General features: G+C 41.1%; 1 protein-coding gene across 3 annotated transcripts in view; it reads right to left on the bottom strand.

The window, feature by feature from the left end:
- Positions 1–15,015, bottom strand: part of CENPC (centromere protein C) — a 78,403-nt gene that overhangs the window by 49,236 nt on the left and 14,152 nt on the right. For all 3 annotated transcript variants that reach the window (XR_009459882.1, XM_059722179.1, XM_059722180.1), the window contains 7 exons: positions 13,421–13,585; positions 10,550–10,614; positions 9,803–9,885; positions 8,328–8,430; positions 7,952–8,225; positions 3,072–3,236; positions 1,261–1,409 (listed from right to left, as the gene is read on the bottom strand). Coding sequence is in view for 2 of the 3 variants with exons in the window: in XM_059722179.1 (XP_059578162.1) it covers positions 1,261–1,409; positions 3,072–3,236; positions 7,952–8,225; positions 8,328–8,430; positions 9,803–9,885; positions 10,550–10,614; positions 13,421–13,585 (1,004 nt within the window). In the remaining variant the exon portion in view is untranslated. The remainder of the gene's footprint in view (positions 1–1,260; positions 1,410–3,071; positions 3,237–7,951; positions 8,226–8,327; positions 8,431–9,802; positions 9,886–10,549; positions 10,615–13,420; positions 13,586–15,015) is intronic.

Genomic DNA, 15,015 nt, shown 5'->3' with positions numbered 1-15,015 from the left:
ATTGAAATATCATAAATATAACTTTCTTAGCTGGCAATTTTCACCTAAGGCTTGTAAAGGATCATCATCTACTGAACAGCCAGTATACAACCAGCTGTTCACCTACCAAAGTCCCTACCTAGATAGATTTGCCACAATTTTGCAGGGCTACTTTCCATTACTCCTGAAATGCTGATTGCCTCCACTTAGCAATAGCTGCTTTACCCCAAGATACGAATGGAATACTGCAACTCTTCCCATAAGAAAGGGAGAGCAGGTTATCAAAGGTACCTTAACAGCAAACCCCATAGCAGGTGTGGTAGGAAAAAGAGCCACTGTCACTTCCTTCATTGCCACCCCACATTGTACTCTGCCTCCAAGACTCAAGCAGACCTCTCCAAACCTGCCTACTACTTTTGACCCCACTATAAAACTTATAAGAGAAATTGAGGAAAAGAGGGGTTTACTTTCCTAATTTCCTTTCAAATTTCCCCACTGCCTAAAATCAGTCAAACCCTTGCTAAGAAGATCAGCAGGAACACCACCATCCTAAGTCAAGGAAAAATTATTTGCCAACACAGTGAACTGAGACAAATGAAATGGCAGAAGGGTTCCTGACAAGAAAGAAATATGAAGGACCATTTTTTTCTTTCATAATTCAATTTTATACATTTACCTCGGGGGGGGAGGGGGGAAGGGGTGTTAGTACCATAAAAGCCTAAGGCTGTCTGTATGTCCGTAATGCTTTATTCGCATTCTGAGTGGCTGACGAAAACAGCCCATCGCAGTGCTCCAAGCGTGGGGGAGCGCCGTCATGATCCCGAAGCCGTGCCAAGGACCAGACACAGGGTGAGGGAGCAGAGGCCAGCACAACTCCCCCATCCCATTCGCTGCAAGAGGCAGCACAGCAGCATCATGGGGCGTTAGGTGGCAGCACTCCATCCCAGCCGCCTCCTGCTCCCCACTCCCTGTTATTCCTGACGGGCAATTAGCTAGTATACATGTAAAATCCAATTAGTCTTCCCATCCCAACCTGTTTTTTTAAATTACTTACCAACATGAAATCTTTTTGGCCTTCCAGATTTAAGAGCATCTCTTTCTTTGACAGAGAAGTCTGCATTTGTATCAGAAACATTTTATAATTGGTCTTGTACTCCATCAGCAACAACACACATTTTCATTTCATTGTGTGTCTCTTTGACTTCCTTGCTTTCCCCTGAAACCACCTTTTTTGTTTCAGGGGACTGATTTTTTGAACAGGAGTTGCTAAATCCCATTTACCTGTTTGTTTTTTCTTTTTTGGTATTGAAAACCAGGATGTAAAAGAATCTTCTTCTGATTCATCAATTAAAAACTCACAATCATGTTCTATCTCCATCTCTAGCTCTTTCGCAGGAGTAGCAGCTGGTGGCAATACAGGGGCTGAATAGCTAAGGATCAAAATACAAAAAAAGAGTATTAAAAGAAAAAGAAAAGCAGAACTTTCTAAATTATGCACCTACAGTAAGAATCTGGAAAAACAAACAGTAACTTGTGACCTGTATTGTTATGGCAATATAGCTAGAAAAGTTTTTAACAAGCCGTTTCCAGAATCTTTTACACTATCCGCTATACAAAATTTTACTCTATATAAGAAGGTCACTGAAGTGTGCAACAAGATACTTTACCACTTGTAAACATTTCTTGTATATTCTTACATCAGTTACACTTCTGATGTTCTTCCCAACTAAGAGACAAAGTACCTGCATAGATGAAAATTTTAGAACTAAATTTGAAGTACTCCTTGAATTTTAGGCTCGGAAACCAGCGACTTCATAGCATCAAAACAGTCCCTTTCAAATATCAGACCACACTCTACTTTACCTAGCTGTATCCCAAAATTCTTGTCTTCTCATTTCCCAGACATTTTGGGAAGCCATCAGCACACCTCCCATCTGACTCAAACCAACCTCTTTTCCCTTTAATTCAACTTTTCTGATAAGCAAGTCTACCCCAAGAACTGTCCCCTACCTTCCCACTTGTCTTCCTCATTGCTCCAGTCCATCTTACCTCTTCAAAGACCCTCGTAAATATCATAGATGATTTCAAGCCCCTAATACCAATTCAAATCCATCACATCATATGAATTCGCTAGCTCAAAAATTATTCCTACTTTTCTTTTACAGTTTTATTTTGTCATGCACTACTTTTATTAGCACATGCAAGGAGGAACAATCAGTGTCAAAATATAACTCTGCAAAAAAAAGTAAATAATTAACTAATTGTTTAAGCACCTTTGCCAGAATTAAGGCATTCTACAGTATTACTGAAAGGAATATTTCAGGGGTGTCAAACTGATCAGGCCCTGTATGCCAGATAAGGGGTGAGGAACCAGTTTGTGGGCCAGACCTTATCCACAGATCAGCCCCAAGCACAACAGCCAGGGCACAGGGCCAACCCACCACAAGCACCTCAGTGTATGCCCTGGGCCAGCCCTATATAATTCATGCAGTGGGCATTGGCCCCAGTGTGGGGCTCACAAAGAGACAGCCAGGGCCACAGACTGCATGGGATGCCTGCACCAAACTGGCCCTGTAGGCAGCACTTCACATGCACTACACATCCCAGAGCAGCCCCCTGTGCTATATGCTACACAACCTACCATCCTGCTGCATTTACCACAAGCGCCAGCCCTGGTCAGGGGCTCATGCTGCCTGCACGCTGAATGCGACGCCTGTGCTGGACCAACCCTGCTCACTGGCTCTGGCACATAGGAACAGTCCATGAGCCAGTGCACAGAGCTGATCCAGAGCAGGCACTATGTGCAGTACACACTCCAGACTAGCCCCAAACTTCACGTAGCACCAACAGTTCTGGATCCAGCCCCATGTGACACATGAAGGTCATACACTGCATGCAATGTGTACAGTTCGGCTGAGACCCGTAGGTTAGATCACAGGGCTCCATGCAACAGATTCAGTCTGAAAGCCTAAAGACCCCCACCCCAATTTATAACACATTTATAATGTAAGGTTTAAATTTTTGTTAATACAACCCTTTGATTTGTGTTAACCTACTAAAAAACTGTTTTATTTATTCTTTGATAAACGCACCGCTTTTCAACTGTTTCTGTTGTCATGGATGTTAAAAGTGCTGAAAAAAAAGGCTTCTTTACTTTCTGTTCAGAAGGCACAGTAAGACATTTTACTCTTTCCATTGGAGCAACTTGATCTTCTTCTATTGCCTGAGATACTGCCAAGCTTTCAATTTCTGTATGTCTGTAAAAAAAAAAACCAAAAAGAGCATTTAAAATCATGCACTATGAACAGAAGCACACTTTTAAAAAAGTGATCAGATACATTACCAGGAGGAACTGCAACTTACAAGTTAGCAAAATAGCATACTTTTATAGGAAAACATATTTTGACAAATAACTACATATAAACACACACACACACACACACACGGCTGTGTAAATAATTGATTTTCTTAAGTCTGGCAAAAAAAAATTGTTAAACAGGAACTGAAATTATCATTTAGGTTTCTCACAAACTGAAATGTAATTCACAAAACTACGAGTAGAAGAAATGGCAATAGCCTAGTCATCAGGGCACTTGCTTAGGATACTGGAAATCAAGGTTCAATTCCCTCCTCTGTCTCAGTAAGAAATACCCCAAGATGAAAGCTTTTATTCTTTAGTTGATTCTGTTTCACTTTTTGTAAGTGAATTCTGTGGAACTCAGGTCTGCTACTCCTCTAGCAGCTGTCATAACTATTAGGTTAAGGCAGGTATTCTCAAGTGGAGATCGTTCTACTGACATGGGCAGAAGTTACATTTGTAGTATTATATATGTCCTTATAGCACTACTGAAGTCAAGGAGACAATGTGCACACCCTCTGCAGTATGACAAAAATAGCAGAAGCACTAGAGAAATGTTCTTTGATTAAATAGGAAGAGCTCAGTAGAGCTACATTTTGTAGCAACACATAATTAGGGACCTATCTAATTCAGGGGCGGGGTTGGCATGCCCCTGATTCCACAGGCAGAACACAGGCCCAGGCAGCCACTTCACAGGCGGAGCACAGTTGCCCCCCCCCCCCCCCGATTGGCCAAGGTGCCCCAGTCACCCCGCCTCTCGCCATGGACTGGTTGTGAGGGCTACCTGCCATGTGGTCCCACCGCTTACTGCAGACTGAACTAAGACCACATGACAGGCAGCCCTCACAGCCAATCAGCGGTAAGGGGTAGGAGTAGCAGCCACACTGCCCGCAGCCCTTTGCATCAAAACATGCTATGCATACTGCTTAGCCAAGCGACTAAAATATTTATCATTCCATCCCAAAAGTCCCTTGTTGGCCAATGCCAGATTTCACAGAATCAGTGAAATCGCAAATTTGGTACGTCTCTACTTGTCTTAGAATGTCTGTTCAGGGCACAGCCATGCTACAGGTGGTTTCTCAGTCTTCTAGCATTCCACAGTTCTCTTTGCTATTGCAAAGGGGAAGGGAAGTGGGGGACAGTCGCTAAGAACAACCCGTCTTCTCTCATCCTGGAAGGGGAGTAGGCAGGTGAGAGACCGGGGTGGACTCATTTAAATTAAACTGATTTAAAGCAAGAATCAAATCAACAAGCCAAAGTCCAGTTTAAAAACTTGGTTTTTATCAACTTTCTCATTGTATTTTTTCCTTTGTAAAGAAAGGTGTATTTTCATTAATTGATCTAATAGTTAAAATATGTTGATTTACAACTAAATAGTTTTCACAGTAGAAATCCTTGTTATAAATCCTACTTTTTAGTATGCTGTTAAATAGTGAAATATATATTTCTTAGGTCACTAGATGATTAATATTTTGCTCAGATTTGTATCAAGCTGCGTTAAGATAGCAACCTGAAATTAAACAAACACATAACACTAGCACTTCAAATTCATTAAACAAAAACACTAACGTTTTTTGCAGGGGTGGATTTGATTTAAATCAAATCGATATAGATCATGATTTAAATCACTGGTCAGGAAGCCTCAATTTAATCACTGTTTTCTACAAATTGTGCATTCTTGTTGTTTGATATAACCTCGGTTCAAGGCTACGGAAGCAGGTTTCAGGATAGTCATATACATTCTACATTTCTCCTTAGCCCAATGTTTAGAACTCTGGCTATGACAGTCCCATCTATTTTGTCACAATTTTGTTCACAAATTGGCATCAGGTTAGGCCAGGTCCCACTATATCGCTCAAAATAGTCTGCTACTGAATTCCATCGCATGTCTTGTGGGAGAGTTAGTTTGATTCACCCTACTTTCTTCAGAGCAGCTGTTGCAAAGTGGTTGTTATGGAAGGATTTTGCAATTTCAACAAAATTCTGCTCAAAATGTTTCTGTTTCTACTGCCCCTCCCTCTTTGCATTTATCTCCAGACTCCTTCTCCTTGCCCAGATCTACTCCACCCCCAACAAACCTCTATTCATTTAACTTCTTGAAACTTTGTACTTTTAAAAAGAGAGGAAAGGGCTTGACTCTGTGTACACAAACCTGCAGACAGACAATACGACTGAGAGTAGGTAATCCGATCTGTCCTCCTCCTCTCCATACACAGATGTTAACAAGGATGTTATCTCTGGAGACACAAATCCAGTTTGAAATATTAAACAAAGCATCACAGAGGCGCTTAATGGGATCGTGAAGACTGATCACTGAGTCCCATTGAGTAAAGTGGTTTTCTTTAATCTTTACTAATCTATAGAGGAGCCTCTGAGAACCCCACAAGATTGGACCCTTAATCAAATATGCTGCGTCCAGTGATCCAGGGGTTTCACTCCCTGGCGTCAGTGTGCCGGGGGACAGGGAGGGGACCTCCATGCAGGCTGCTCTGTCCCAGGCTGTGGTCCACAAGGAAGAAGTGGGACTCGGCTCGTGGCAGCAAAACCAGAAGTGGGACTTCCAGTTTCGCTTTTGCCACGTCCCTCAGAAGGAACAGTTGTATTGACAGATGCCGGTTCGTGGAGCATTCCAGATGGTAAAGTGCTGGATGTCACAGCGTTTGCTGTAGTATTAGAAGTCTGAACGGTCGTAAGTGAATTAAGCCAATTATTTAAGGACACCCTAGGGAAAATTTTCTAAAATGTGTAAATGAAAGTCATTTGAGCTTTAAGTTCCTACTTAGCTAATTCTCTTTCAAATGGGACTTTTTTTTACCTAAGCTATTTTGAAAATCTTCATGCCCCTTCTTTCACGTTTTTAGAACTCCTAAATTTCATCCTCTTCTTCCTCCTTATTCATAGACTGGAAGAGAAAAAACAAGGTTTCCTACTTCTTCAACTCCCAAAAATTTAATTCTCAGCTTTGAAAGAACCGTGTCCAAATGAAGAAAATATTCTTTCTGCACTTGCAGAACAGGCTACTGCTGGAAAAAGCTGGTTTAGCACTTCAACAAATTCTAGCTCCAGGTGCTTTATTAGAGACTTCCACCAGTGCAGTGCTGTGATTTTCTTTAAAACATCCTCAGGACACACATCCTGCTTGAATGATTCATGTCTAGCACTGAAATTTATTATGACTGATGGGTGATTAGTAGATGCCCTGTCATAGCATTGTCCTCTTCACCAGCTAGGCATTTAACTTGGTACTTTGTGTTAAGGACACAGCCAAAAAATGAGGTGGAGTAAGTGCCCGATTCATCCTCTTCTTTACTGCCTACAGTTTAACTTTGCTGTTGGGTATTTCTTGCTTTGTTTCTTGAAGTTCTTTCCAAATTCCAACGGCATAGGCAATATGGCAGCAATCTTGTGGTAGTTTGTTTAAGGCTATGGAAATAGGTTTTAGTGAATTCAGCATACCTTCAAAATTTCTCTTTAGTCCAATGTCGACTACTCTAGCTGTGATACTTTCGTCAATTTTGTCACAATTTTCCTCATCAAATGGTCATCAGAATAAGCCAGTTCTTAATGAGAAGCTCAAAGCAGTGAACCACTGAATTCCACTGCAAATCGTGAAAGACATTTAGCTTGGATCCCCCCAACTCTCTTCAGTTAAGCTGAAGCAAAATGGTTGTTACTATGGGTGCACCAATAAATATTTTCTTAGCCGATACCGATAGCCAATTATTAACCAGGCAGATTGGCTGATACCGTGCCATTGGGGCCCCCCCAATGACGCAGGGCCCGTTCGAGCTTGCCAGAGATCAACCCCCAGACCCAAGGATGCAGGGAATGTCCCCAAACCGCAGACCTCCAATCCCACTTCCCCCACAACCCAAGAACTTACCTATACCCTGTAGGGCCTGATTTAAAACACAGTGCAGCTCACACAGATGTGGCTCCTTTAGTCTTGGAGCTCCCCGCACACCCCACTACTGCTGCTTGGGGCTGTCAGCCCCACCACACGCAGCTTGCTCCTGATGGCCAGTTTTGCAGTTACAAATAAGCCAGTTTTTGGGTCCCATCCAATCAGCAGCAAGTAGTAGGACGCAAAAACCACAGCTTATTTTCACCTCCTGGCCTCCAGGAGCAAATGGCAGGTGGAAAATCTGGGTGTTTCTCTTTGGAAGGGGAACGTCTGTTATTTTCTCCATTAAAGGGGAAAATCTGTGTTTTTCCACACGAAGTGGAAAACCTGGATCCCTGGGTATAAGGTTAGTTAGTTCTACAAAATGAAACAAACACACCTTATTGACAGGGTTGCAAACACACACACACACACACACACCCCCCCTTAAATTCCCCTGGAGCATGGCAGTTACAGATTAATTCCTTTGGGGAGAGGAATAATTTAACTAGCTTGCCCACATCCTGGGAAGAGTACCTAAAACACTAGACTACTGGATAACATGAAGTACTATTACTTCCTTCCACCCCCCCTAGTTTTGCTAAACTACCCTGAAACATTTTACTAGCCAACATTAATCAAGTTGTGAATTCAGGTCAAATTTGATACAGGATGACAAACTCTTCTCTTTTGCAAATTTAAAAATCACCAAAAAGTGCAGCTCTACTTACAAGCATACAGGAGACAGTTTTGCTTCTTCCAAAAGAACAGGTGACCCCATGGACACATCAATATCCTCATCTTCAGAAGTGTCAGCAGGACTTTGACTTGTGGTTTCAAAACGTTCTGAGACATCATCTTGCTTGCTAGAAGCAACAAGATCCTTAGTGTCCGTAATGTCATTGTCATGTGAGCTTTTTTCTTCTACCACACGCTGCTTTGTTTTGTTAGAATCAATGTCTTTAAGTAGTGCAGATTTCTGATGTGTTGCAAGTGACTGTTTGGCTGTAAGTATGAAATGGTATTAGCACCCTCACTTAAAACAAAGAAACCCAAAAAATAGTTGCCCCCCAAAAATGTAATAGCGCAAAGGTAGTAGGCACTAACCTGTGCTGTCAGTTGTTTTTACTGGAGATGGAGCTGAAGATGGACTACCAGTAAAGGTCTTAGTCACCAAGTCAAATAAACCTGAACTTTTCTGCAATATTTTCTAGTGAACAACAGAAGAAGTAGAAAAAGAAATGGCTTCATACAACAACAATAAAAGCATTTTGACTTAAAATATAAATCCTTATAGCACATAGCTGTATTTTCTGCTCTTAATCTCATCTGAAGTTACTTAATGTAGATTTTGTCACAATTCAACACTTCAATTTTCAGTCATTTACAGACTTTCAAGAAATGATTAAGAGTTTCTGCGTACTTATTGTATTGTCTGACGATTCAAGTCCCAGCTCCGGCAATAACTTTCTGGGAGACCAAGAGCAAGTTCGTTGATTCAAATATTTCATTTTTGAATCACTGAAATCTACTTCAGGATTTGCAAAACTAGATTTCAAAATTTGCAATACTGCCCCTTCAGAGTACACATCTAAAACAAAATTCATAATATAGTTCACCATAAAGTCACTACTGATAAAGCATCCTATGCTTAATCAAAGTATTGAAAACTAAGGCTACAACACTATTAATCCTTCTTTAGGTATGAAATTTTAAACAGAAAAAATGGGTCCTTTAATTTTCTATCAACTCTGCTCTATCCAACCAGTTCAATGGGGTTAGTGGGGATAATACTTCCCTACTTAGCAGTGGTGTTATGAGTACTATTTAATTACATATTTGGAATTTGGAGAAGATTGCAACAGAGACCATAGATATCTAGGTAGACTGCAAACAGGGAAGTGCTTGCTAAAATTCATACAGTGACCACAAAAATAAGCTCTGAGCAGAAAATAAAAACAAAAACAGAATCTCAATAACAAACCAAGAAAGTGCAGCTTCCCCTTTGGTACAGACAGTACTCAATAGGTACAATGACAAAAGGAACAATTTCCATGATTTTAAACAGGGCTTTTCTTTTTCTTTTCTTAAGCCAACTAGAAATGGAACTATTCTACCTTCTACACATGAGAAACAACTGAAGACTGGGAGGTGACAAATTCCTTGTATATACAAGGGCCATCTTTCAAAGACTTAATTATACTGCCTCCATCTGCTTAGGAAAACATAACCATATACCTGATTGGTAGATGAGCAGAAAACAAGTAGCAAAACAACTGAAAGTTTTTGCAGAAAACATCGCAATAAAGCTATTGACCAACTACCAACTATTTGAGGAAAAAAAAAAGTGTCTTGTGCAGCAGACACACAGACTTAATAAAAATATATGACCAGATTATTCTGTCATGACAACCACAGAAAAATAATTTTAACGGTTGCATTAGAGGCCTAAATTATAACACGAAAATATATAAGCTGACTGCACTCACCAGTGCACATACCTGAGCCACAAACAAGCTTCTTTAGTCCAATGGAAGGAAACCACAATAAAAGAAATCTCCTTACAAGTTACTGTAACTTACCTCTTTCTCTTTTTGGATTATATCAATGGGGGTTGAGCATCGTGTTAGGTTTGGAGAATATGTTGTAATATCATCAACACAACCTAAAAAGAAAAAGTTATAAATATAACAAGATAAATAGTACATAATTTTCATCTTTTAAGTACAGTACATTTTCAGTTACACAGAATCCTTTGGAAAGCACCCTCTGAAAGCCATTCAGACAGCTGAATTCATTTGGATATGTGAAGCTACAGCATCCTATGAGGAATTATACTTGCCACTGCATGATGCATAATGTAAAAACCATACCAGCCTTAACACTACACAAAACAAAAGCTGCAGAAAAGAGTTTGCTACGCAGTAATAGTTACAAATTACTGTATCAAACTTAAGAGTAGAGCTGCATTAAATAAAGCATAAGAAGAGAACAATTTGTGCAGTTTTCAGATGTTTTAAACCAATGAATCCCAACCAGACCCTGGGGTGCCTTGAGATCCTTTCAAGCCAAAAAGCAAGTGAAAACAAAGAGCAGGCATTTTCCTCAAACGCCTGAAGTCTATCAAGGGGTGCGCCTCAAGCCTAAAACGGTTGAGAACCGTGCTTTAAACAAATCATTTTGTTGTCTGCACTGTGTAGACACAGTGCCAAAAAGCAACAAATAATCATACAACTACTCATTTCATTAGGTGCAACTGGTGAGAGGGTTATAATTTATTCTTCAAATAACAACTCAAAGAGATTAAAAGACAAGAGTTAGAAGCTTACTTCCAAAACGATCTTGTATAATTTTCAGCACATTTTGGCCTGGCAGAATGTCGATCTGCTGCTTACTACAAGAAACAACAAGGAAAAAAATGCATTTAAAGAACTGCATGAAATAAAGGTACTCAATATTTGTATCCAGTATGTACCACACACCACTACAATTAGGAGCTGTTATGGTTGTTATTATTATAATATAATGTTATATCACTATTAGTATCATTTACAAGTAACATGATTATTTTATATGTTATATATTTATATAAACTACTAGCAAATTGGCCATCATGACTGGTGGGGGGGCAAGTGAACAAGGATGGAGCACTGCCACCCAGCGCCCCGCAGTGCTGCTGCTCTGCCTCTGGCCCCGCGCACATCTACTCCCTGCATCTGCCCCCGCTTCCCCCCCCAACCAATATCTGACCCTGTGTGTCGTCCCCCCACCCCACGCCACTGCTGGCTCTCAGGAATGGGTGGAGGGGTACGGGGGAAAGCATGCATGCAGAGGTGGCCAGCGGCACCCCAGCATGACCCCTCTCCCTGCCTCCCCGCTGCCCTCCCCTCTCTGCGACCTGTTGTTGGGGACGGGCGGCAAGGGGGGTGGTGGCAGCGGGGGGGAACAGAGGGTGATGCGGTGGTGGTGGGCGCTGCCACCAGACACTCCCTGTTTCCATTCCCCCTCGCACTCCCCACCCGCCCCTCTTCCCCGCTGCCTCCCCCTCCCTACCAGCTGTTGTTGGGGGGGGGCCCATGGAGGCTCCCTCACCCCCTCTATCCATAATGCTCCAAGCCTTCACAGTCAATCAGCACGTGCACCTTAGTGGAGCATGCGCAGTTGGACCAGAGCATTACAGACAGAATAAGGCTTTTATTATATCAGAATTATGTATTACTGCTGTTGCATGATATTTTATATCATCATCACTGTTTCCACAAAATATGTTCCATTGATTCCACTGAGCCGAGATCAACTGCATGCAGAACTGGCACTCATCACAGTGGCAGGTAAGCAATGGATCACAGCTCTGCTCCAGCCCCAAGATCCACTGCCACTGCACTGCTGGGAAATGAAGTCCAGCTGCAGGCGGTATCAACCATTTTGCCCACCCCAGTATAACACAATGCCAGCCCCAATTTGTTACCTATTGATTACATTGCAGCAAATATTGGTTATCTGCACAAACCAAGTGCATAGTATTTTCCAGCCCCACTGTCTACTTTGTAACCTACCTCTACTCCCATTTCCAGCAAACTATCTTTAACTGTATATTTAGGACACTTTGTACCACCTCTAACCACACCAGAAATACTGAAGAGTAAGCAGCTCTCAAAGGGTTGCTATTACAAGCCTCAGAAATACTGGAGTAATTCAGGACTGGGGTACTTATACCAGAGCACCAACAGAACTATATACATAATAAGCATAGTTTACATTAAGTTTGATTAAGTGCATGTTCCAGGTAAATGAATAATCTTTTTCAATCCCAAGGCTATGCACTTAAATGAAGTACACTGCACTGTAACTTTCACCTTTCATTTACTATCCTTGTCATCTGCATGGAGATGAGATTTTTGTTGAAAATTCAAAAGAAAATCATCCATATATTATTGAATATAATAGAAGTAAAGACATTTCTATAAAAGTTGTTCATTTTTGTTTAAATTTTGCAGATAAAATAGTTTGTGGTAAAAAGGTGAAATATGGCATGATAACAACCCTCACTGGATAATGCCAAGAGCAACGGTTCCCAAACTGTGGTACACAGACAAGCTGTCAGTGGTACGCATTAACAGATTTATTATAATTACATTAGATAACAAAAATTTGGTGGTGGTACTTAAGGTTGTATTGTTTTAAATTGGTGGTGCACAAACTGTCAGAGTTTGGTAATCTGTCAGCCTACATAATTAAAAAAAAAAAATCTTTTTGATACAAATAAGTTACCAGCCATTAAAAATCACATATTGTGTAATTTCCCCCACCGCCCCCCCCCATTATGTTAACAGATATGAAGGATATGAATACTATGCCTGCAAAACTTAAAATGAGCAAGGGGACTGAGGGAGAGTTCCTGCATGCCATAAAGGTTCACAATAGCCAAAGGACACCTGAAAAATCTATGAGGTGCTTTATTCTGTGGACAACCTTTGGCAAACAAAAGAGCATTGCCTCTTTTCTGCAGCGAGAGAGACAGCACATCTCTCCACTGCCTAGACAGATGATTCCAGTTATGGAGCTAATGACCCTGTGGTTTAAAAAGAACACTAACTAGTATAGGTACTTAAAAGTTGAAAAGCCAAAGTTTAGATTATAAGAACAATCCTACAGCACAGTTCGACTCCCTGACATTCACTGTTAAGAACTTAAACTAAGTCTTTTCTTCCTTTTCGGTAGGTTGACTACGGTTCACAAATCCAGGTAAACCCCTGCATTAGTAAGGGAGGAGTCACCTGAAGCAGCAGCAACTAACTAAACATGACGAACCACAGTAAAGGCAAGAGAGGAGGGGAAAAGGAGTGTATTTTACTTCCTATTTCCATCTGACACATGCATGCAGAGTTCAGCTTCAAGACAGACCATTCCTTTCCTTCCTCCCTCACTCCACAGCCTACAAGAAAGGAAGCAGCAGGTGTTGACAGAAACAACTTTCAAGAATAGGAAGGGCACAAGGGGAAATGAAAAAGTACAAACTGGAAAGCCTCTTGCTCTGGGCAAGGGCTGTCCAAGCTCTCAGGGTCCAGGAACTGTACCAGCAGGGGCCACACATCACAGAAGCCACAGCACTGCCCACACTTCCCCAAGTGCAAGCTCGTAGTCACTGTGTGGGTGGCCAGGAGGAGCCTGGGAGCTTTACATTACTCAGATTAACACACCTTTTTTCAATTGTTTCTGTTGTCATGGCTGTTAAAAGTGCTGAAGAAAAAGGCTTCTTTACTTTCTGTTCAGAAGGCACAGTAAGACATTTTACTCTTTCCATTGGAGCAACTTGATCTTCTTCCATTGACTGAGATACTGCCGAGCTTTCAATTTCTGTATGTCTGTAAAAAAAAAAAAAAAAAAAAAAAAAAAAAAAAAAAGAGCATTTAAAATCATGCACTATGAACAGAAGCACACTTTTAGAAAAGAGATCAGATACATTACCAGGAGAAACTGCAACTTACAAGTTAGCAAAATAGCATACTTTTATAAGAAAAAATATTTTGACAAATAACTGCATATCAACACACACATACAAACACACACACGTGTACACAGGGCTGTATAAATAATTGATTTTCTTAAGTCTGGCAAAAAAAAAAAAACCTGTTCAACAGGAACTGAAATTATCATTTAGGTTTCTCACAAACTGAAATATAATTCACAAAACTACAAGTAGTAATAGCCCAGTCATCAGGGCACTTGCTTAGGATACTGGAAATAAAGGTTCACGTCCCTCCTGTGTCTCAGTAAGAAATACCCCGAGATGAAAGCTTTTATTCTTTAGTTGATTCTGTTTCACTTTTTGTAAGTGAATTCTGCAGAATTCAGGTCTGCTACTCCCCTGGCAACTGTCATAACTATTAGTTTAAGGTAGGTATTCTCAAGTGGAGATCTTTCTACTGACATGGGCAGAAGTTACATTTGTAGTATTATATATGTCCTTATAGCACTACTGACTAGAGAAATGTTCTTTGATTAAATAAGAAGAGCTAGGTAGAGCTACATTTTGGAGCAACACATAATTAGGGACCTACCTAATTCATGGGGGGGGAGGGGGACTTCCCCCTGATTCCACAGGCAGAACACAGGCCCAGGCTGCTATTTCACAGGCAGAGCACGGTCACCCCCCTCCCCATTTCTGAGTGGCCAAGGTGCTCCAATTGCCCCACCTCTCGCCATGGATTGGTTGTGGGGGTTGCCCGTCATGTGGTCCTACCGCTTACTGCTGATTGAAGTAAGACCACATGACAGGCAGCCCTCACAGCCAATCAGCAGTAAGGGGTAGGGGTAGCAGCCAGCCTTTCCCCTACCCCACACCCAAAAGAAGCTGCCACAGTGCACTGAGAACTGCTGGCTCCCTCCGAGGAACCAGCATTTTCTTTTCCACAAGTTTTTCTTTTTTTCCACAGGTTTTGCAGGCATTGCCCAGATTCCATGGCCAATGCCAGATTTCACAGAATCAGTGAAATTGTGAATTTGGTATGTCTCTACTTGTCTTATAATGTCTGTTCAGTGCATAGACATGCTACAGGTGGTTTCTCAGTCTTCTAGCATTCCACAGCTCTCTTTGCTATTGTATATAATTAGAAGTTATAATCCCTATTCCACGATGATATCTTTGACCATTAACAAATTAAAACTATCTTTATATAGGGGTTTTTTTTAAAGCATCTTAACAACAAAAATGTGATTAAATCAAAATAATTTTATTTACATTTTTTAAATCCATTTTTTTTTTTTAAATCATTGATTTTTATCTACCCTGATG

Source organism: Alligator mississippiensis, chromosome 2 (genome assembly GCF_030867095.1).
Source record: "Alligator mississippiensis isolate rAllMis1 chromosome 2, rAllMis1, whole genome shotgun sequence".
In the NCBI taxonomy this organism is placed as follows: Eukaryota; Metazoa; Chordata; order Crocodylia; family Alligatoridae; genus Alligator; species Alligator mississippiensis.
This window is presented reverse-complemented; position numbering and strand designations above follow the sequence as displayed.